This window comes from Populus nigra, chromosome 4 (assembly GCF_951802175.1).
Source record: "Populus nigra chromosome 4, ddPopNigr1.1, whole genome shotgun sequence".
NCBI lineage: Eukaryota > Viridiplantae > Streptophyta > Magnoliopsida > Malpighiales > Salicaceae > Populus > Populus nigra.
In genome coordinates this window covers 11,737,941-11,761,918 of record NC_084855.1, presented here as the reverse complement: position 1 = coordinate 11,761,918, position 23,978 = coordinate 11,737,941, and the positions used below count along the sequence as shown (strand labels likewise).

The 23,978-nt window shown below is 33.7% G+C and overlaps 5 protein-coding genes across 7 annotated transcripts; 1 reads left to right on the top strand and 4 right to left on the bottom strand.

Moving 5' to 3' along the window:
• Window positions 1-376: 376 nt before the first annotated feature.
• LOC133690777 (uncharacterized) lies at window positions 377-976 on the bottom strand. Its single transcript, XM_062111040.1, has one exon. The coding sequence runs from the start codon at window positions 974-976 to the stop codon at window positions 377-379; it is 600 nt and encodes a 199-aa protein (XP_061967024.1).
• A 166-nt stretch (window positions 977-1,142) lies between these two features.
• Window positions 1,143-3,551, bottom strand: LOC133692888 ((+)-neomenthol dehydrogenase-like). Of its 2 annotated transcripts, XM_062114055.1 has the most exons (6): window positions 3,415-3,551; window positions 3,080-3,329; window positions 2,859-2,930; window positions 2,599-2,676; window positions 2,304-2,480; window positions 1,143-1,868 (listed from the first exon to the last, which is right to left on the bottom strand). In XM_062114055.1, the coding sequence occupies exons 1-6, from the start codon at window positions 3,447-3,449 to the stop codon at window positions 1,488-1,490; spliced, it is 993 nt and encodes a 330-aa protein (XP_061970039.1). In that variant the 5' UTR covers window positions 3,450-3,551; the 3' UTR covers window positions 1,143-1,487. The 2 variants fall into 2 exon arrangements, with proteins under 2 accessions (XP_061970039.1, XP_061970040.1); XM_062114056.1 differs by lacking the exon at window positions 2,859-2,930.
• A 5,421-nt stretch (window positions 3,552-8,972) lies between these two features.
• LOC133692678 (tyrosine-protein phosphatase RLPH2-like) lies at window positions 8,973-11,472 on the top strand. Its single transcript, XM_062113781.1, has 4 exons — window positions 8,973-9,710; window positions 10,061-10,128; window positions 10,627-10,806; window positions 11,003-11,472. Exons 1-4 carry the CDS (start codon window positions 9,107-9,109, stop codon window positions 11,171-11,173), a joined length of 1,023 nt encoding a protein of 340 aa, XP_061969765.1. The 5' UTR covers window positions 8,973-9,106; the 3' UTR covers window positions 11,174-11,472.
• Window positions 11,473-13,529: 2,057 nt separating this feature from the next.
• On the bottom strand, window positions 13,530-14,530 carry LOC133690879 (mavicyanin-like). The gene has a single exon (XM_062111147.1). The coding sequence runs from the start codon at window positions 14,199-14,201 to the stop codon at window positions 13,704-13,706; it is 498 nt and encodes a 165-aa protein (XP_061967131.1). The 5' UTR covers window positions 14,202-14,530; the 3' UTR covers window positions 13,530-13,703.
• Window positions 14,531-15,802: 1,272 nt separating this feature from the next.
• On the bottom strand, window positions 15,803-22,681 carry LOC133690714 (NAD-dependent malic enzyme 59 kDa isoform, mitochondrial-like). Of its 2 annotated transcripts, XM_062110979.1 has the most exons (19): window positions 22,313-22,679; window positions 21,811-21,907; window positions 21,244-21,362; window positions 20,983-21,150; window positions 20,699-20,827; window positions 20,373-20,433; window positions 20,125-20,228; window positions 19,948-20,031; window positions 19,747-19,853; window positions 19,456-19,558; window positions 19,020-19,127; window positions 18,823-18,888; window positions 18,383-18,455; window positions 18,205-18,291; window positions 18,003-18,057; window positions 17,841-17,912; window positions 17,215-17,277; window positions 16,562-16,676; window positions 15,803-16,156 (listed from the first exon to the last, which is right to left on the bottom strand). In XM_062110979.1, the coding sequence occupies exons 1-19, from the start codon at window positions 22,451-22,453 to the stop codon at window positions 16,085-16,087; spliced, it is 1,824 nt and encodes a 607-aa protein (XP_061966963.1). In that variant the 5' UTR covers window positions 22,454-22,679; the 3' UTR covers window positions 15,803-16,084. The 2 variants fall into 2 exon arrangements, 1 of the variants encoding a protein (XP_061966963.1); XR_009841493.1 differs by lacking the exons at window positions 15,803-16,156; window positions 18,003-18,057 and having other exon boundaries at window positions 16,600-16,676; window positions 22,313-22,681.
• Between the last annotated feature and the right edge of the window lie 1,297 nt (window positions 22,682-23,978).

The window sequence follows — 23,978 nt, the reverse complement described above, 5'->3', positions numbered from 1 at the left end:
GCAACCACTATCAATCAACCAGGAATCTTTCGAGTTGTTGCTTGTTGAAAAACATGACACAACAAACAACTGCTCCTTTTCAGGTTGTTAAGCAACAAGATCCGCCTTTTCTTCATGTTGTTGTGTCCTGCAGATTCTTTCAACATGTCCAATCTATCCACATTTTTTGCACTTGATGTCTGGTCTCCACCAACACTTGATCGGCTGATGATTTGTTTTTTTTATAGTAGGTACATGGTGGAAATGTTTCCACCTTGTTTTTGTAAGTTTGAACCTTTTTCTTCTTGTTGAATCTCTTGTCTTTGCCTCCTCCTTGGTATTGAGCTCTTGCTTGAAAAGCTCCCTACATTGATTCTTCAAGTCTCATTGATCTTCTCTACTCTTGTGCCCGCAGTGCATTTACAAATTCTTCAAGAGAAATATCGTTTATGTCTTCTGACTCTAATGAAGAAATCTTAGACTCATATTTTTCAGGCATAGTGACCAGAATTTTCTGCACAATTCTGTCATCAGAAATTTCATTTCCAAGTAATCTTACTTTGTTTATTATGCTTAGCAATATATCAGCATAATCTTTGATAATTTCAGTTTTCTTCATCTTGTGCATTTCAAATTCTCTGATTAAGTTAATAACCTGCATATTTTTAGTTCTTTCATTGCTTTGATATTCTTTTTTAAGATAGTCCCCAATATCTTTTGCAAATTCAAAATTCATGATTCTTGTTAATATTGTATTTGACACTGCAGCATATAAGCAAGCTTCAGCCTTGGATTTTCTTGTCTTCTTTTCCTTGTGAATCTTTAGTTGGGCTACTGTTGGATTTGCAGGCAAGTCAGGAACAACATAATTTTCTTCCACAACTTCCCAAAGATCTAATGCCTCCAAATAAACTGTCATTCTAATGGCCCAAGTTTCATAGTTTTCACCATTGAAGATTGGTGGTGAACCATGTGAGATGATTGTTTCGGAATCCATTTTTGTGCTTTTTTTTTTGTGTTTGTGGTTGGATTTGGTTTGTGTTTTTATTTTTCTCAACTCATAAGTCCCTCAAGAAAATTTATGGCTCTGATACCAATTTGTTGGTTTTAATTCTCTAGTTGCAGAGCACAAGATGAAAAAAAGGAGCGGACGTTTAGAAGAATTAGAAGAAGATAATATTATTGATTTCAGAATAGTCTTAAATAGAGATAGAGTTTTACTTGGAAACCAAGACTATTCAAAATTTAAAAATTGCATAACAACAAATCAAATGTGATCAGAAAATTTATTCCTAAAATCTTGGTCTTCAAGTAGAGATCTTCATTTATGAAATCCCCTGAACAAGCAACAACAAAGCTTCCTTGTCTTCTGCAGCTTTCTAAGACATTCTTTAAACATAGACAATATCTTTCAGTTTAACCTGTTTGGGATGAGAATACATCGACGAGAAAATTTTCAAAACCTTGTAGCCGTTTTCTACATCATGATTATCATGTTTGATTTTCATTCAAAAGCACGGTAGCATTTGTTTCTGATAAAAGAAACAACCAGAAGGCCCACCATCAGGCAGCAATGCCAATCTCACAGCATTTTCGGCTCCTTCAGCAGCGGTGAAAGGGCCGGTGTTGGCAGTTATGTCAGTTTTGCAATAGCCAGGGCAGAGACAATTGACGCAGAAGCTTGGATACTTCTTGGCCAGAATCCTTGTATAGGCACTCATGGCAGCTTTAGCAACAACATAGGCAGACAGATAAGTTGGCCAGCCTTTGGATCCCAACAAATCTTCTTTAAAATCTTTAAGAAACTCGTTCACAACCTCGTCTAGTCTATCTTCATTGAGATTTTCAACATCATTTAACAATCCTTTGGCCCATTCATTGGGTATGTTCTAAGCCACATAACAGGAAAAAAAAAAAACTTTGGTAAGACTGCTTATAGAAATGCTGCAAGTACTAGTCTGAGCTGAATGAAACACAAATTCAGAGGATAATAAATTCAAGACTATTCCTGTAAGGCTAATTGTTATGAGCTAAAACAGGAAGCGAATTTGCATTTGCGGAACAATGTGTACATGAAAGTACCAAGCAGGGGAGAATATGACAAACAGAGATTATAGGAAAAATCATGTTTTCTAGGAGTTGTAAGTACGATAATTCAGAATAAGAAAGCATATAAATGTTACTGCACATCAACCAGTCTAGAAGTCAAATTTGGGTTTCCTTGAAGAGGAGAAATAACTCGGCCAAATTTCAAGATAAGACAACTGCTAGTTTCAATCTGGACCAAAATACCAAGACTCCATTCTTGAAAGACAGTCGTGTACCTTTAAGAGCCCCAGCAGTGAAGAGACATTTACAATTCTTGGTGAATCAGACAACTGTAGGAGGGGCGCAAGTGCTTCGGCCATTCCTCTTGCACCATAGTAGTTTGTTTTCACACATTGTTCTGCCATCTCATAATTTTGAGTTCCAATTTCAGCCCAAACTTGCTCCCCAGATGGCTGCATTTGAACAAAAGAATTTAGACCCTGATTCCTGGTCTATCAAAGGGTTACGTAAATATAGATAGAACAGGCAATGATCTTCCGAGTGATTAGTCATTACAATATGAAGACTTACAAATTCACCAGTTTGTTCAAAGGCTCTTTGACAAGCATCTGCCTCTAGTGCAACTCCACCAATCCCAGCATTGTTCACCTGCACAAGGTTACAAGATTTTCAAGAAACTATCAGATTATCAAAGAACCATCTCAACCCAATAACTTAAACTGTTAGGTGAGCTGTTAGGTGAGGTTTCAGGATATGATTTATATTATTCTCTAACACACCTTCTCAAGTGAAAGCCCTTTGGACTTGAAACTTGCATAGATCCACTTTACCTTGTGCTTAATTTTTATCAAATAAATAGGGATGGTGAGATTCGAACTCGTGATCACTTGGTCATCAAGGCTCTGATACCATATCAAAGAACCATCTCAACCCAAAAAATTAAGCTGTTAGGTGAGGTCCCAGGATATGATTTATATTATTCTCTAACACAGATAAACAAAAATAAATAAATAAATAAAAGGATTAGCACAAGAAATTAAATACTTCATACCAAGATGTCAAGTTTTCCAAAATTATTTTTCACAAATTCAGCAAGGGAAACAATGCTATCAGGGTCAGCCACATCAAGTCGATGGTAAATCACAAGGTCATCAGAGATGCCAGAATCTTTCAGCTTTTGAACAGCTTCAAGACCCCTTTTTTCATCTCTGGCTGTCAACACCACCAAAATCCCATTAGAGGCCAACTGCCTACATATTTCATATCCAATCCCCTTGTTTGCTCCTGTCACAACTGCATACCTGAGACAGAAATACTTTAAGAACGTAATGATTCTCTTAACAACTCTTCAAGGAAAAAGAAGAAGATGAAAGAGCATATAGCTACCTCTTTGTTGCAAGACTGGAGGACTCTTGAGCCATGGCTGATGGTGTGAAAGATGATATCGGATGAATTTAGAAAGAAGGCGCGCAGAAGTTAATGGCTTTCTTACTAAATAGATTCGATTCTTATATTCGTCACTATCCCATGTGTCAGGCCCTACTAGGCAAAGGAAAAACATCAGCCGAAGAAGGTGCCAAAATCAAACTTCTTTCTAGAAAAAAATATAAAATAGACTTGATTTCTTTGTCATACAAATTAAAAAGAAACAACAAATCTAAAGGTGATTTTCTTTGAATTTATTTAGCCCGCAACGGTTGATTCAAAATCATTATAGCAATAGCCGGCCAGGAAGATGACAAGTAAATGATGTGTTGATGAATTTGATGAAAGCAGGTCGTTCATCATTTCCGCCGTGCTACAAGGGCAAACATCCTTTATCATTCATCTGCTTTGAGATGTTGGTGGCGTTCTGGAAAGTTGTGACAACAATTTCTAAGATTTCAATTCCTTCGTCAAATAAAAGTGAAGCTTTATTTAATACGCAATATATACACCTTCATAACAATAAACGATGCAGATAGGGGATTTCTCACAAGTTGGGAAAGCAGGATGTTATGCTTTCCTTGGCCTCTTCTCCAGCAACAACAGTACTGTTTATTATTTTCTTTTTTTTTCTTTTTTTTTTTGATTTACGTGGGTGTCCGGGTCTGCTTGCGCGTACCACGACTAATCTCACGGCCCACTGAACACCCTGCAAACCCAATAGACATGTAAGGCACCGAGAGGGTGACAGGCGTGCACATGAGGACTCGAACCCAAGAGCAGCAGGAGGAGACAAGCCCCTCCTACCGTCAGGCCAAGACCCTCGGTGCACTGTTTATTATTTTCTTGTTCAACTGGATGCTGCCAATGCTTATCTCAATGCATTTTAATTATTGCAAGAAAGCGTTTCCTTCTCGCAAGAAGCATTGAAATTAAAAAAATAAAAATAAAAAGGAGCCCTTTTTTATTATTTTTTATTTATTTGTATATCTTTTGTTCTATCAAGTATGTCCCTTCATGATCCAAAAATGGCCATGCATTGACATAGATAAAGTTTTCCATTAAATATATATTTCTTTAAGGAGGCCAATTATAAAAAGAAAACAAGAAAAAGGAGAGGTTATAGTTGGTTGATTTCTTGAGTTTCTATAATACTAGTTTATAAGCCAGCATTGTCTTACGGGTTAGATCAAGAAACTTTTGAATGTAAAAAAAATATATTCATGTCTGTGAGAATTATTTAGTATTATTATTAAATTTATTTTAGTATATCAATCTGAAACCTCACAATCTAATTTTTTATCCTGTCCAAATTTAAAATTAAATCATGTAAGAATTATTTCGATATGACTCGGTCAACTTGACAAGTTCAAATGCAACATAAACATGACAGGTAAAAAGCATAGTTTGGCTTTAAAAAAAAATTCAAAATGATATTTTTTTTAATATTGAGGTGAAAACATATTGAATCGACTTAGGTTTCATGACTTAACTCGTCAAACCAGTGACCCGAGTCATGAACTTTACTAGATTTGATAGATGAAAAAATTATACGCTCGTAAAATCAAGTACAAATCAAATATCGGGATGTTTATTTAAGATTGCGATAACTTTATAAAAAACAAACTGAAATAAATTATGAAAATTCAAAATTAATTAAATATTAAATGATAAAGTTTAAAAAACCAATAAAAAAAACTCAATACAAACCCAACTATTTGGTTCATATAAAAAAAAATAGATTGAAAGGAAAAAGGAAAGGGAGGAAAAAAAAGGACCTTGATTCATTGTTTATACAAAAACAAGTGAATTTTACCCCAACTATTTTAATTTTAATGTATAATATTATCCTTCAGTATAACTACTCATTCAATGTAAAATAGTTTTTGTGAATTAATTTGCTTAAAATCCTTTCTTGGAAAGAGATTTAACCTTCTTGTAAAATATATTATTTTAAAGAGATTAAAAAAATAAAAACAATTCATTGTTTGTTTATGTAAATAAAAAATATTTAAAAATAATTTGATATATATGAAAAATAAGTGTTAAAAAGAAAAAAGAAAAAAATAATTAGTTATAGTTCCATGAATCAGTGACCAAACTAATATTCTAAAATATTTTTATCCCTTGAACACTGTAAATCATTTTCTCTTATTTTTATTTTATCTTTTATTGTAAAATATTTCAACGGACCAAAAATGCTATTCATATCAAATCCAAAACATAAAAAAATAGTTTAGGGCCTTCTAAAAAGAAAACACATACTTCCGGAAATACAGGGCTGATCTAATACGTGTCACGAGTCCATGTCTAGAAATGGTAGCAAGCGCTTAAAAGTGGCAACTTGGGTAGCTAAAGCTATTAGGAAAGCCCAATGTCCAATTAATTGGGCCTGGAAGCTATTGGATCTCAATAACCCTCCTAGGCCCTAATTAATTGGGCCTGGAAGCTATTGGATCTCAATAACCCTCCTAGGCCCTAGCAGTAGACTGCTCTGGAATTGCAGGCGAACGGGCTGAAGGTCTATTTTAAGCCTCTTTGCTTTTAATTTTTTCTTAATTTCCTCTTACTCCTGCTCTCGTCTTCTTTTACTCCTGATATCATTACTCTCAATTAATTTTTTTGTGATTATTTACTCCTTCAGTTGATAATAAAATTTGAATTATGTTTGATAACATGATTAAAATTTTGTTTGAAGTATTTTTGTTTTTTACAAAAAAGATATTAAATTGATTTTTTCCTATGTTTTGTTTTTATGATTTTGAAATTTTATATTAAAATCATAAAAAAACAATTAGAAAACCATAGAAAAACACTTTTTAAAAAATCATTTTTAGTTTTTAAAAATAAAAATCACCTTTAAAAACATTTTAAAAAAATACCAACCAATATTGAATTACTAAAGAAAAAAAAACTAAACAGACAAGGCTTATGAAAATTTCAACCATGTTTCCTCTTTTTCCTCTTTAAGGAATTTTTTAATTTTAATTTCATTATTAAATAGTGTGTTTAATAGGATTTTAGGATACTAATTTTTTTTTATTAACTTCTTATGAGGTTCTCATGGCCTTAAAAAAATATTTCAACATTAGATTAATGCTTGATTTGGCACAATAGAATTTAATTTTATTGTTACAAAATTAAAACTTAAAGGATCAAAATTGACAATAAAAAAAAAAAAAACTCTTTTTAATTTCTTTTATTGTGCATGAGGTATGGATTTATAAAAATAAGTTCCCAATTGTTTTTTTCTATTTTGATACATTTAGTTTTAGAATTTTATTTTTTTATCCAAAACATCATTTTAATCGCATTTTAAAAGAATGTTATTGAAAAACAATGAATGTGAGAGATAGTGATTGGTTGACCATGATTTAGCAAAAACAAAAAGGCCAATCTTTGTATCAATAAATTTCATTTGATTAGAGGAACTCAATTAAAGTGTTTTTGACCATTTATTTTGCTGAAAAAAAATAGATAAGAGCTTGAGTTTTTTCAAATGCAAGGTGATTTTTCAGTTCTCTGACATATTAAACGTTCATTTGAAATTAGATATGAGTTTATTGAGATTTATGGATTATGTATTTGGGGTTTTTAAGTAAAAAAAATGGTTAAAAAGTGGTTTTTTTTAGTTAAATAAGGCAAGCTCAACTTCTCAGTCATTTCAGGTGGTCAGAAAATTATACTATTAATCAACATGTTGTCTTTCATTGCAAATGACATATCATTTTATTGGTTTTTTTAAAGGATAGAGTATGCATTAAAAAAAAATAGCCAAGCACACGGTTTTGCCTTGTAGGCCCATACGTGTCTTGCCTCTTTTGTTATGGGCTAGACTCTTTTGTTATGGGCTAGACGTATTTGTCCTCAAGCTTAGTTGTCTAGACTTTTTGTTGTTAAACCTTTTATAAAAAAACAAAAAAAAATCTTTGAATTTCATTTGATAAGAAGAGTTCTATTTAAGTTATTTTAACCCTTTATACTGGGAAAACATAAATTAGTTATGAATTTTTTTAAGTTTGAGGGGAATTTTTAGTTTTTTGACTTATTAAAGCTTGGTTTGAAGTTAGTTATGGGTTTGTCAATGGTTATGAAGTATATATTAGGTGTTTTAGGGTGAGAAAAATGGATGGAAGTAGGTTTTCTAGGTTAAAGAAAGCGAAGTCAACCTTCCAATCACCTTAGGTGATTGAAAATTATACTAGAAAATGACACATCATCTACCATTATAAACGACATGTCGTTCGATTTTTTTAAAAAGGGTGAATGATATGTTAAAAAAACAAGAATGGTCAGGCACGTGACTTATTTGCTTTCCTATGCATGCCTGTTTTTATTATTCTTTTTATTAAATAAAGAAAGATTCTAGAAAATAGATTTATTAAATCCAACAAGATTTAGGATCCAAAATATGGTTTGACGAGTTAACTTAAATTGACTCAGATCGATCCAAACATTGTTGTCTCAATATTTTTTTTTAAGTTCAAATAATGTCAAGTTGAATGGGTCATTTTAGAACAACTGCAACATGGTTTGATTTTAAACTCAGACGGGACAAGAGGTTTAGTCAAGGAATTTTTAGATTGAACCGTAGGGTCAAGTTTATTAACATTTCAAGAAAGTCTCTCATGATAAAACGTGATTAATGCATTTTTCTTATATTTTGAATTCATTAAGGTCTAAGTTATCAAAATATTATTATTTTTTAATTAAAAATTGCTACGATTATGATAAGATGTTGTTTGGGAAACAAATTTTAGATTTGTTATTATACATATCATTCACGTTGTTTGCTCTCATATATTCTTAGAAATTGACCACAACAATGATACCGGGTATATAAATTGAGATTTGAATGTCACGACAATAATCACTACATAAATAAAAATTAACCGCAAAGATAGTAACTACTATGTAAATAAAAATTGATTGCAAAAACAAAAATAATTATGCATAAATTGTATTTATTCACAATGATCGACCTTGCGACACAATATTTATGAGTCGGCAAATGAGTGGAGCTGCTAATCAGGTGTTTATTGAACTGGTCACATAAATGAGGATTACTAATTACTGATTAAGTGTTTATAACCCGTGAGGATTATTGATCAGGTGTATATCGAGCTAGCTACATGAATGAAGATATGATTTAGAAATTATTTAAGTCTGCTCAAGAACAGGACTAGTGTTAAAATCAAACATGGTATAAAAATTGTTACCGGACAAGAAACAAAATGATAAGCAAGATAAGCATATAAAGTAGGAAAATGATATATGAAAATTAAATTAATAGCAATGGTAAAATTAATATTATGAGATTATAATAACTCTATATAAAAGAAATCAAAATAAATTATGAAGTTAAATTTTTAATATAAATAATAAAATTGAAAAAATAAAATCTTAAAAAAATAAAACAATAAAAATTAAAATAAATTCATATAAAATAAATATAACAAAATGAAAAAGCATAATCAACCAATACTAATATATGATGGTTGATGCTTACCTATTGAGAAGAGGGGATCCTATCCCTATGATACAACTGGCAACAGAAGGAGTCGTTATCAGCCAGCCAAGAAGCCAAGAAGAACTTCTCTTTCAAGCTCTAGTTATAAAAAAATCAAGCACTAAACCAGACCAATACTAATATATGTACACAAAAGCTTTCTCTTTATCAATCGAAGGACGGAACAGAACCACCACGGAACCCAAAATGACAGAGGCAGAGCCAAGCAACAACAGCACGGTCGCAAAACCCAGATTAGTAATCTGCATAGGCGACATCCATGGCTACATCACAAAGCTTCAAAATCTTTGGTCAAATCTCGAAACCCAATTCGACCCCCAACACTTTAATGCTGCAACAATTATCTTCTTAGGCGATTACTGTGACAGAGGCCCAGATACCAATAAAGTCCTAGATTTCTTGATAGACTTACCTTCAAGGTATCCAAATCAAAAGCATGTGTTTCTTTCGGGAAATCATGACTTTGCTTTTGCTGCTTTTGTTGGTGTCCTGCCTGAACCGCAAAATGGGGTGTCATTTAAGGAAGGATGGAATGAGTATGAAGAGAGTGAGGACAGGGAAGGGTGGTATAAAGGAGACGGGTATGAGAATATGCATTTGCAAGGGAGAAGGTGGGCTGGTCATATTAAGGTGAGATTCAATACCGTTAAAGGGATTGAATATAAGGGCTCTATTTATGATGCTGGTCCCACTTTCGCTTCCTATGGTGTCCCTCATGGATCTTCTGGTATGTCTTGTTTTCTTTTAGTCTTTCATTGATTGAAGTTTTAATTATCAGTAACTTAATTACGTCTCCATGTTTGTTTGGAAATGTATCTCTGTTGTTTGGTTTTTTAGTTATTAAATATGAAATAGGCTATTGTTGTCTATCAGTTTTGAACTGAGTAGATTGTGTTTGAGTTGTTTGATTCTTAGTTTTTTAATGTAAGAGGGTAAAAAGAATATATTTTGGATTAGTATAATCATTAATGGAGCATTGGAATCTTTAGATTCTTGCATTTTTTACACTTGAGATGGTTCTGAATTCAATACAATTAACAGTGTGATTTATTGGTGTAAATTTTTGTATCGAGACAGACTTATTGAAGGCAGTTCCTGATGATCACAAGAAGTTTCTAGCTGATATGGTTTGGGTCCATGAAGAGGTGAAGTTTATTTCATTGCCACTTTTATCGTTTAAACTTTGATCAATGATGATTTTGACTAGTGTTATGGTGTAAGTTGCCAAAAAAGAAAGATGATCAACTGAGTATATTACATAACGCGAGTTCCATACTTTGAAGTTTGATTTGATCAGGAGGGACAATGGATGAAGCTTGATGGGTTTCATGATGTGCAATTTTCTGTCAAAAAAACCAACCCAAGAGCATAAGCTATTAAGTGAAGCCCCGATAATGGTTTTATATTATTACCCGGTGATTAATTTTATTTGTTAGAAAAGGGTGATGAGATTTGAACTCATAATCATTTGGTCATTAATACCATTTGGTTATGAAAATTTTGAAACCATATTAAATAATTATCTCAACCCCAAAACTTAAGCTATCAACTCAAAAACTTAAGATATCAATTAAAAAACATAAGCTATTAAATGAAGCCTCCAGAATAATTTTATATTACTCTCTTAACATTTTCTTTTCCAGGATGATGTGTGCATAGAGGATGAAGAAGGAATTAGACACTTTAAATTGATTGCCGCGCATGCTGGTTTAGAGGAAGGGAAAAATGTAGGCGAACAACTGAGATTTTTGAAAGCGAAGGAGACTCATGTCCCCAAGATAGAGGCTCTTAGTGGGAGGAAAACAGTTTGGGATATACCAAAGGTGATGGCTCGATACCTACTATTAATTTTTTTATCTGAAACTTTTTATCCTAATCTACCAATTTCTCCAGCCACTTACTTTCTTTAGTGGGAAAGGACTCGGATGTTGACAGCTTCACACATTCAAGATATTATATATCATTGTTCTTTTATATATATAACTGAAGTGTGGATGTTTGATGTTTAATTTCACATAGGCATTAACTGAGAAACCGATCATTGTGGTTAGCGGCCACCACGGGAAACTTCATATTGATGGTCTAAGATTGATTATTGATGAAGGTGGTGGATTTGAGAATAAACCAGTGGCTGCAATTGCGCTTCCCTCAATGAAGCTTGTTCGTGATACTGATAATTTGACAAAATAGCTTGGAGTATATTATAGATTGATGCAAGTGTCCACAATCTTTCCAGATTTAGCCTAGCATACACATCCAGGCATGTAATCTGACTGTTACATTGTTGGTTGCATATCCTGAGCAATCGTTTCAGTACTGGCCTTGGACGTTCTTCTCATTGCTTTTTTCCCCCTCACCCTGTGACGGGGGATGCTTGGTTTTATCAATTGCCGTATCTAATATTGTAGAAATTTCTTGGGGAATATAAATAAAATGGGCTTGTGTCCATGACAATTGTGTTGTGGAAATTGTCCAATACATTGAATTTAGTTTCATTCTATTTTTTTTTTCCTTGAGAAAAATAACGAAAATGCTGATGGGAAACTTGCATGACTGTCAGTTTCTACTGATTTCTAAGATGAGAGCTAAGAGGCTGGCCTTCATTTATGTTGGGGTATACAAACCAAAGCAGCCTAATATGTCATTAATCATACCAGTTTTTCATATGCAGATGTCAAAAATGGTCGAGTGCATATATGATTTGTATCCTGTTCAAAAAGATTGGTTAAACTTGCATGAACCCAACCAGCTGGTTCTGTAGAAATGGAGTCTCGGCCATACCAAATATCAAGTTTTCTGTATCTGGTCTTCATAAAATCTGCAGATGCAATGTTTGCAGGGTCCATCACATCAAGCTGTTAAAAGACCACATAATCAGAGAACAGAGACCGTTTCAGTTTCTCAATAGCTCGAAGACCTCTCTTTTCATCTGTAGCTGTTAGCATTCACAGTTTAATGTTGACTTGGTAGAACAACAGTCTATTTCTGACATTTTAATGAGCACGGCAGAAAATGGATCGATTTTGTTTCCTAGTTTCTAGTCCTGCATATTTCAGACGACTTTGGATCAAATGGCATAGATACCATAGAGGTAAAAGGTGGAGGCTGAGAAGCCACCCACCCAGCATCTTCGGTAGAAAATTAAGTGTCTCTTTTGCTCGAAGTTGAAAAAAATAATAATCATAGTCTTAATCTAATTTAAAAAAAAAAATATATCAGAGAACTTACAGTACATGGATGATAAACAGATGCATCAGAACGGCCTGTCTTGCCAAATCTTTTGATTGATTCAATCATTCTATTCTAAATTTCTTGAGACTACTCCAAAAACTACCTGGAATCTTTCGCTGATGTCCATATAAATCTCCATTGCGATCATTGAAGATTTCTTAATCTTATGCTGACAGAAACAGAAACAGAAACAGAGTGTGAAACATCTAAGAACACTTCGGACTGTCTTGCTTGTTCGCGTAAAACTACCTCAGTACTGACAGAGATGGATTAATTCAACTATTAATACAAACATCCAGATTGTTATATGTTAAGTTTGCTCCTCTTGTCATTTTTAGATTACAGAGAATCATTTTTAGTTCGTTCAGTAGCTGGATGAGGCTGGCTTCATATTCTCCTGACTAGCGACTAGCAGCACCTCTTTTTCAGAGGCTTGATATAAGGATTTGATGACACACACACCCATCAACCCCAGCCCTTGATCTATAACCTGTAATCCTAGCCATCATCAAAGTTGTCCTGCATCATTGAACTTTAGGATTCAATTAGGCCGGCTTGATGCTTCTTCACTTGTTTGGTTGAGAGTCGATTGGTCTCATTCATACATGTGGATTCAGCTACTCCCGAGTTTATTTGGCCAGCACACAATCCTGAAGAACTTCATATCTAGCATGAGTAAATACCAATCTAATACATATGGATACATTTATTTAAAGACATGATCCTTAAAACACAAATCATTAGAGGTAGGAGAGAAAGAATTTCATATGCTTCGGTTATGGGATCCATCATGTATATAATATTATGTACTTGATCAAATTATCTTATGCTTTCAGCATAATAATTATATACCAATTTAATCCATGTAAAATTAAGTCAGTTAAAAACATTATTAAGTAACTAAGAATGTATTTCTTGTCCATGTAAGAGATGATCATGTATATAATATATAATATTGTATTGCTAAAATATATTATAAGTGTGACACAAATTCTATGAGCTAAAATAATTTGAGTTACTTCGTAAAATTCATAACTTGATTATCTACTTCTAAAATTTAATAACATGTTCATTTGTTAGTATAGATCATTTTGCCTCTAAATTTGCACTTTCTTGGCTATTATTATAGAGGGCAAAACTGTCATTCCACTGTAGCATTGCGATGTATAATTATTCTTGGTACGTGGTAAAACACTGAGCCTCCTTTGTTTTTTTTTTCTTTTAATTTTAATTGCCACTCCTTGCTAATCAGATCGGGGAAAAAAAACGTGGTTAATTACAAAGTGCAATAAGCGGCAGCAATTATAATGGGCGAATAGTATTTTTATTCAAAGTATTCATGTAAAGAAAGTTAGACAGAAAACAATTTTAATCTGTCATTAATCATCTCTTTGGTAATTAAAATAAGAAAAAAAAAAAAAAGCACTGCATCAATGAAACCGAAAAAAGCCCTCGAGGTTGGCAAAAGACAGGCAACTTGAAAACCTTCCTAATAAGCAAATCCCAAGAGACAGAATCCTAGCACACCTAGAGTCCAAGACAGATTACTAAAATAAAGAGATGAAGCGCTGCTAGGTGGTGCAGCAGGACTCAAATTTGAAGTTGCCGGAGCGACCAGAATATCAATCTTTTGTCCTGCTTGGCAGTGACCAGGGTAACCACATACGAAGTAGAAGTGGCCAAGCTGCTTTCCAAGAGTGACTGTATCGGAGCCGTTGGTATAAGTAGCTAGTGGTGATGTTGCATTGCATGACTCGAAACCCTGATGCGTCACTTGCTTCACGTTGTGGAATTGGTTGTTGTAGTTGAAGACAAGAGTATCACCACCGTGAAAATTCTTGCTGGCAGCCCAATCTTGGTAATCAACTTGACCCATGCTTGTCCAACCAGCAGAGTCACCGACTTGGTAAACGGTAGCCATGGAGACTCCGCAAAGAGCCGTCGTCAAGAAAGAAACCACCAGTATTGTTTTCCTGAAATCAGCCATGATCGCTTGGAAGACAATGAATACGGGCTGCAAGGAAGCTGGTGCGTAAAGAGAGAGCACTGAGAGAGAGTTCTAAGGCTTGCTTGAATGGGTTTGTGAGATAAATCGCCTCAGGTATCCTGTATTTATAGTGCGGATGTAATCCTGATTCTTCAAGGAAACGGATTTCCTGATTTGTATATTCTTTTTAACGAAATCCATATCACTGAAGGAGAAGTTCCTAATTTCATGTGTCCATACTGAGTTCGGATGGATTCGCGTTGGTGAAGCTGCCATAATTCGTGCCTTGCTGGGCTAAAGAATGCTTAATCCTTTACGTAGCGAACTTGGGTTTGAGCAGATCTCTGCATATGAATGAGACCAATAGGCGATAAACATTGCGTTTATGTTAGCTTAATTAACTAGTAAATCGATCGTATATTGTTTAAAAATTATTATTAGAGATCATATGTTGTTGATCTAATTGTCTACATCCCATTACACGGTGATTAATCTCAGTTTTATTTTATAGATTTTTTTAGTTTGATTATAAAAATATTTTGAATTATAATATATATAACTTGTGTATTATACTAAAAAATGTATTTTTTTATATGATAACTTGAATTAATTAATGTAATTAGTTTCTCAGTATTGTTTTTAGTGTATGAGTCGGTGTTAATGAGTGTCCGTGCGCATATTTGAGACACTATAGTAAAATAATTCGCTCAAATCTCAACGCAATTAACACCCAACCTCTACACATATTATATTTTACTTATCCAAACATATATATTTATTCAATTTGATTAACAATTTATATAAGTTTTTATTAACTAAATTTGAATGAAAAACAATTAACATCATTACAGGTAAAAAGAAAGTATTTAAAAAAAATGCACACGTAAGATAATACACGTGGTGCATATTCATTTGAAAATCTGAGTTGTACTTGTGAGTAGAAAAAAAAAACGTTGCAAATTATATTACATGATTTGATGTTTTAGTTTAAAAGGAATTTAATTAAAAGATAATAAGAGTGCATGTATTTGAAACATGATTTAACATTTATATTAAAACAAAATCTTAAACAACTCAAAAGTATTGATTAAAATGGATTGATTTAATATGATATAATTGTTTTCTTAATTTATGTTCAATGAAAAATATAGAATGTACAATATACATTTTAAATGAAAGATTGTCACACAGTTTTTCATTTGATCAAATAAGATTAATTAGCAATAAATATATTGTACAAAATATACATTGTACATTTTAAATGAAAGCTTATCATATATAGTCTTTCACGTAATAAAAATAAAATTAATTAGCAATAAATATATTGTACAGATTTTTAATTCAAAGCTTTTTAAAAAAAAATTAAAAACCATCTTTAATTTATCCCTCCTGTCATTTTTCTTATCTGGTTTAGCATCAAGATACCGACTTTTGTTATTTGTGGATCAATATCTCCCAATTCAATACACATTTTTACTTTCTATCCTGGAATGCTAATCAATTCAGGAGGAAAGGACGTTATTCACATGGACCGGTAATTTTAAGTGCAATTAACCAAAAACACGATATTTTTCTCTGTATGAAACCTGGCAGGCACGATCTCAAAACGAAAAATGACTAATTGTGACACTGCCTCCAGAAAATGAATTCAATAGTATACATAAACTAATCCGTTACATATAACAAATCAGAACGAACTCAAGTGGATGAGCCAGAATATTAAATTCCTGCTTCCATTACTTGCCCTTCTATTTCTGAAGTTGGCAAATTATGAGTTTGGGAAAACAAAACAGAAATAAAATATAATGGTTGGGCTACAGGATCTGACCTAGTTTGAAGAAAAATGGCCCCAATGGAAAATATTAGGAAAGGTCACTCGAGCCCTATTTCTCATGAACAAGAGGGCTGTAAACAGGGAACCACATATTCCGTGACACATATGCTACTGTCTCCGCCTGCACCCAAAATCACAGAAAAAAATAAGTAGACATTTTTAAGACATTCACACCATAAAATAAACGACTAGATAATTCTTATAGTTGTTACACAAGCAAAGGCTGGTTGAGCTGATGCATATGCATGTGAGATATGTAACGACTAGATGGTAATTTCCTTGCTCCATACAGTGCAAATACCCAATTACTTTGATAAAGAAAACATACATATATGATTCTATTATGTGTTTATTTATTCAATCAACAAAGAAAAAGAAATTTATTTTTGCATATATTCCTTGCTCTATTTATTAACACTTCTCAAGTTAATATAGGTTCCTTTAACTGTATTGCTCCAATCAAAATAGAATGTGTTTTATTGGACGCATTTTCATCATCAGTATTGCATTTACAATAACTACTTACTTTTGACATGTGCTTGAGCTCCCGGGGGCCTGCCTCACCATGTCCTTCTGCCAGGTCTTCTTCAACGGCCGCTCGCAGAACAGCAGCTCCTACCTCTACTGTAATATGTCGAATACTGCATAAATAAACAAAGTGGCATCAGTCAACAATGAGCCTCCAAAATAAAGTAGAGTGGAATGTGCCTCTTCTTGTGGCGATGACAACTAACCAGCAAGGCAAGACAGCAGCGGGTATCAACCACAAATACGTTACACTTTATTTACAATATAAATTTTAATATCCATTTGCCAATCTACCTTCTAAGTCTAATTACATGATGTTTTTCTAAATCATGATCTTTAAGAAAATGATAATCTGCTTCCATCAAGGAATGATTGGCTGCTCAAATTGCAGTGATATGCAAGTAGAATATGACATTTTTGGCATAAAATGAAACAAAATGAAGATAGTGGTATAGTTTGCAGACAGATAATGTGTGTGGCCAGAAGCAGGTTCATCAACCAATTGTACTGTCTGAAAATTATATCAATGCTATAAGAATGCAGATTAGTCATGCAACACTGAATATTTCAAATAGCAAAATGCAGGTACGAAATCCCCTACTTCCCAAAGGGAGAAAAGAAATTGTAACCACCTACAACTGGAAACATTACCTATCAATAGATGGATACAATATGCCGTTTTGGATTTCTTCATCCGTCATGTATGAAGCGAGGCTGTACAAATTAACTCGTGTCAGCAATTTACAGGGAAATCAAACTTCAAGCCAAGTGATATCATCAGAAACATTTAAAAAATATCAACTAAATATTAAAGATACTTGCAGACCTTTGAAAGGCATGCATTATGTTTCGTTTTCATGAAGGTAATTTGTTCACCAATAGTGGATGTCTAAGAACATAAAATAAATAAATAATTCTGCAAGCCATTTAGGAGGGCATGAATCTTATTGAACAGCTTAACAAAACTATCAAGGCATAAATATCCTAATGCAAAAGGATGTGACAACTGTCAACCGCAAAATTCATAACCAACTTACAGATCTATCAATCCAAAAATATAAGACACATGGTAACACCTAATATCACCCAAAATTCGGTAGCCAGCTCATTATTGATAATTTTCAGGACAATGTGTCAGTTTGCATCAGAGTGAGTAAACTACTGCTATCATTGAAAACATTTATGAGCTTTCTACAGCATCAACTATAGTTCATTCAAATAAATCAAAACAGTTTTAGGTAAGAGAACGGAGGCAAGTGAGCAAATTATGTCTATACCATTCAGCAGCTGCTTGCAACATTCCATCAGTTATAATGTGCGCACCTGAGAGAAGAGTTCCCAAACCAATCCTGAAATGGGAAACAAAATTATACATAAACTTCATCATTTACGCCTGGTTGGAAAAAATTCAAAGTGTAAAACAACAGAGACACACGAACCCAGGAAACAGGTACATATTATTTGCTTGATTTACATGTCCTACTTTTCCATTTCCTGCAAACATGTATGAGGTTGTTGAAGGCAATAAAAACAACCATTAAATGTATTATTATATGCAGTAACAGGACAAACTCTTCTAGATCATTTTGTATTCTGTCAAAAGACTTTGAAACAAAAAACATAAATATGAAAGTCACGTACCTAGATCAACATCTTCAAATGGGCTTCCACTTCCAAAAATTATATTTGGTCCAGCATACTTGAAAGCATCAGCAGCAGTGCATTCAGCTGTTCCACCGAAAAACAGACAGGGTATAAACAGAAAAAATCTAACAGCCATCATAAACTCTGGAAGTTTGAGGAAATTGCCACAACATACCATTCATTGTGGGGTTTGACATAGCAAAAATAGCAGGTTTAGTTGAATCTGATTCTCGCATGGCCTTGAGCACCTGATTCAAATTGCAATCAATAGTAAGATTGATGGAAGGGTAACTATGAACGTAATACTATTTGACAGCAACATTTCACAGAATTATACTTGGGGGACTATATGGAAACTAACTTACTACAATCCTTGTAAAGGCCATATTTGCAGGTAGTTCAGAGTTCTTGTTTAAAGAATATGGGAATGAAATATTATTCATTCAGTACTCTACTTTATTTCAGGTTGAAATCATTATGTCTGAACACAGTTGAAAAGGTAATGGCATAAATGCAGTAGAACTCCCACCAGTAAGGAACGTAATAGTGCACCAAAAGTCAGTAACAACTAATTATAAGGAACTATGAAAGACAACAAAGAGCCAAAGACTTTACCTCTTCATTAAAGATCCCACCAACCCCAGACAAACCAAGAAGCACATGGGGCTTCAGCTTTTTAACCTGAACAAAATTTAGCTGTCAGCAACTATAACTCTTACAAAGAAATATAATTCTAAGGTTGAACAGGTAAAAAGTAAATGCTTCTTTTCACGGATCATAAAACATCTGCCTTGAGTTCATGGAGATTTTACCACTTCAACTGGACTAGCTCCCTCCCTAAGCCCTTCAACATCTTTCAAGTCTTTAGCAAATGGTGCTGCAGCTGGATCAATATTTTTCCTCTCTTTTGTAATGAGGCCCTGCATGCGAGACAAGTCTCTTTCTCAAACATAATTCTGTGAATGATCCCAATCATGCAGATGATATTTCAATCACATGCCGATAAATACCCTTTGATCTTAATAACATTTTCTTAATCTGACCACTAGCTCTTAAAAAACAACCCCATTAATATTATGCTGATCATTAGCACAAAATAATTGAACCACTTGGTAAAATAGATTCTCATAAATCCATCAGATCACTGATCCATTTTATCAAGGATAAGAACTTGCTGGCATGTCAGAAAAACATAGAAAATTGATATCACAAAATGCTGTGGTCGAAGAGAAAAGTGTAGCATTTTACATCTTTATCAAGTAGATAACATTTATTCTTTGCAGCTGTTTCATTGTTCCCAGACATTCTTGAAAGAGCCTGTATTGCCATGTTTAGGACACCAAGCCCTGCGCTGTAAGCAGGAAAAAAAGAAAAGGAAAAATAATACAAAGGATAAGCACATGAAAGCATGGAAAAATCATTTGCAAATGCATTAACTTTTTTTCTTTTTCTTTTTTGTGGGGGGGGGGGGGGGGGGGAGGGATAAAAAGATGAGAAAGCCTATTAATTTAAAATATCAAAATGATTTTCTGGAATTACCTCCCAGCACCCACCACGACTATCTTTTGGTTAACAAAGTCAGATAATGGTAGGCCTTGGGCTCTCACTGTTCCCAGTAACCCCGCAAGTGCAACACCAGCAGTTCCCTGTAAGGCCCAAAGCAGGCACAATTGCATTAATTGCAGATCATCCATGATAGTGTATAGCACTCGGCAATAGATTATATACTCCAGTACTCACCTGTATGTCATCATTAAACATGCAAAACCTCTTACGATATCTTTGCAGTGTTTCAAACGCCCACTTCATCTGAAAGTCTTCAAACTGGCAGATTTTCCCAATCATCAAGTTAATGGCATGAGTGAGACTACCATAATTGAAAAGGAAAAAATATGACAATCTTAGTAAAGGCAATACCTGTACAATGGCTTTGGGCCAGCGAGTATGAACAGCTTCCATGAATTCATCAACAATTGATAGATACTCTTCTCCTTCCAGCCTAGGTTGTCTAAGTCCTAAATCTGTGAAAATGAAAGTCATAAGGTCTTCTCTTACAAAGAGCAGTTTCAAAAGCACTTTATACAATTCATTCATTCTCTGCAACAAGAAGAAATTGCTAAGATCCAAATGAAACAGAATGGTCTAAACACGTATGTTCTACTCACAAAGAGGGTCTTCAAGCAGCTTTTGATTGTTAGTACCAACATCTAACATAACTGGGAGTATCTGTTAGCCATGAGCATGGGTTCAGTGATACAAGAGGTAATAGAATTAGTAACAAAACCAATAACATATGAGAATGGGTAGAACTAAATTTAATTTCCAAAGTTTCAGAAACTCCAGATCTTCAAGCAAGCACTGCCAAGCCATTCATTATATATTTTTGTACATTTAGACAAAAAACAAGCACGGTAGCAAAATTCCGTCTCTAAATATTTAAACAGAGCTAAAAGCACACACAGAAACCAGCAGGGAGAAAAAGAGTACATACTCTCTGTGGATTGATACCAGCAGCAGCAACATACATATCTAGTTTTCCAATGGGTATTCCTATTCCTTGAACTCCAAGATCACCTAGGCCAAGAATACGGCTGCCATCAGTAAGCACTATCATGTCTACCTGCACCACACAAAAAGCAATTTAAACACGCAGTATCATGAATAGAATAAAACACAATCTTCATTACTTTGTCAACAACAAAGCTCCAATAAGGAAGAGAGGCAAAAGGAAAATGTTGTCATATCCGCCACACTCGTACAAGATTCACACAATACCTGTTGAGCAGGCCAGTTATAGATCATTGACATCATCTCTCCCTTATCCTTTGCACTAAAATACATTCCACGTGGGCGTCTAAATAATCCTGAGTAATTCTGACATACTAACCCTACTGTTGGAGTGTATATAATTGGAGCAAAATCTTTAATGTTATCAATGAGGACCTGGCGAGGAGAAGACATAAAAGTTCAATTAAAGCAACTTAAATTTTAACCGTATTTTAACATATTAAAGATGAAATTTGCAACGGAACTTACTCGGTAGTATAATGTCTCATTCCTGTCATGCAGTCGATTCAAAATCCTCCATTTTGCTAAAGATACAACACTGTATGGTTGGCCCTGGGTGTTCTTCTCAAGGGACCTATAAGATTCCACTAACAACCAAAGCTTATTAATGTTAGTTAAAGCACCAACAGAGAGACCATTCACTTAAAAGAGGCAGTGCAGGAAAACTACATGATAAAGAAGACAGAGAAAGCTTCCCTCAAAATTCCAATTTCTATCAAAGAAATGGAATATGAAGAGATAAGACCATAGGCATTTATAAAGACGAGACATCAAATAATTCCAATAAACATGTTTTGCAAAAGTTACTGTACCTTGTATTTTGACAACCTAACTAATTAACTGCCTACTTAATTCCAGAATTATGAGATCTCAGAGGCAATTTTATTAAGGATTAACTAATTATTGCACTCATCAAGTTTTTATTTTTTCAACTCGTTCTATATTTTCAATTCCACAAGCATGTTAGCTTGGCTTTATGTTACTTGAGCAAAAAGCAGAAACTGACAACTTCAAGGAGGTCGGAATTAAACTTACTAAAACGATCATATTGCTGCTCGAAGGATATAACACGAGGTGGAAGCAGGCCACGCAGCCCTAGTCGATCTCTTTCAGTCAAAGGAAATCCTGTATCCTGCTCTTAAATTAAAATAGAAACCATGAAAAATCAAAAAAAAAATTCAGTTTTGAGCAGCAATTATTATTTTGAGGGTTAAGAAAATATAAAAGCCAAGGATTTCGAAGACTTGTAGTTACGTAAAAAGTCCAACTCAAGATGTGCAAAAAAACAAAGAAATTGCAAGATTTCAGAGCAAATAAATTCACTCTATGCAGAAAACCTAATCAAAAAACTCAAAATGCATCACAATATAGTACATTTCAACAAAATCAGAATCTTGCAATTCACGAGGAACTAACGAATCCTACAGCTTCTTTTCTTGCAAAGACAATCAAGAAGTTACAGAATAACAGAAACAGCTATCTTGAAAATACAGTTACAAAAACTAAAAGAGCGAGAGAGAGATAAAGAACTGTTAACCTTATTGAACCATGGATCATGGAGAATATCAGTGCCACGTTTATGAATAATACAAGGAGCTGGAATCGCCGCCGTGGAGAAAAACCGCCTTCGCAACGATCTGCTCAAATTCGACGACGCACATCGCGCTAATCTCCACATTATTTTTTCCTCAGACACAAACAAATCTAGAACCAACCAGACCTTGTTAGCTGAATCAAAAAAATCTACAGAAGGCTTCGAAGCATGTTAAATACAGACCAGTAATGATGACAGTTCAACTAAGCTCACTGCTTGAGGTCAATTTATAGTGTGTTAATAAAAATATTAAAATGAAATCACTTTCTCTCACTTTATTTTTATTTTTATTTTTATCAGAGGATGAAATAGAAATTGTTGGAGCTGTTACTTTTAAAGGAAAAGTAGGCTAAGATGCCCGAAAATAGCTCGAGGGCGGGTTGAAATTGAATCAGGTCGGTTATGGGGTCCCTTTAGCCGAGGAGTCTCCTGTCAATTGCTGCCACGTCGATCTAGTTATTCGGGTTTTGACAGCGGTATTTTTGTTTCATGCTTGATTGGAAGATTGTTTTTCTTTTTATATTTTAGTTGTAAGGTATTTGCGAACAGTTTTAGGTGGACTATCACGGTATCAACGGATACTTAGGCGCAGCAGTTGCCTAATTATTTTGTTAATTTTAATTTTAATTTTTTATTTTATATTATTTTTAAAATTTTTAGATAGTTTAAAAATAAATTTTAAAAAATAAAAAATATATTTTTTTAATATATTTTTAAATAAAAAACACTTCAAAAAAACATTACTTTAGCACCATAAATTGGGTGTTAGGTCTCAATCATATTTATTTACAAAACAATATTACCATTATTAGTTTATCTTAACATTTAAAGGGTTGTATTAAAAAGTTATTTAATATGTGTTTAGTAACGTGGTTCAATAATATTATTTTAATATAAAATATATTAAAATAATATTTTTTATTTTTTATTTTAATATTAACATATCAAATAATATTTAAAAAATATTAATTTAATATTTTTTACAAGCAAAAAGCAATTTCAGCCTTAAAAACCAACACTCCCTTTGTTTTCAAACTCATTCGTGCCAGGGTTGAGGGATCAATAGGAGATAGCTGACAAACTCAACATGAGAAAAGAAAGGGTGGAATGAGAAGAATGGTGAATAAAGTTTCAATTATTTGGTATTATGATAAATAGTTTTTTTATTATCTTTTATTTAAAAATATATCAATATAATTTTATAATATTCCTTTTTAAACAAATATACTTTAAAGACGGAAACAGACTGGAAACACAATACTAAAAAAGCACTCAATTAAATAAATACAGGTAAAATAAGGGAGACGAAGAACCTACGACTCTTCTAGATAGAACGATTTAGGCGGATTAAAAAAAAAAACTCCGAGCATAAGAGGAGGGAGAGGAGGTCGTCTACTGCTTTCTGTGGTGCGAGCATTGATTTTGGTTTATTCCGTTGATCTTTCTCTTCTATCCAATCAAATAAAATGCCGATCCTTGTTCATGAATCAACATCAGGACAAAGGGTGGACCAGAGCAGTTTAGAATTCAAGTCCTTCATTCTGATCACGGCAGTGTTGAAAATCCAAAGTTCCTCCAGGGAAGATGTTCATGATGTTGGAAGAATAAA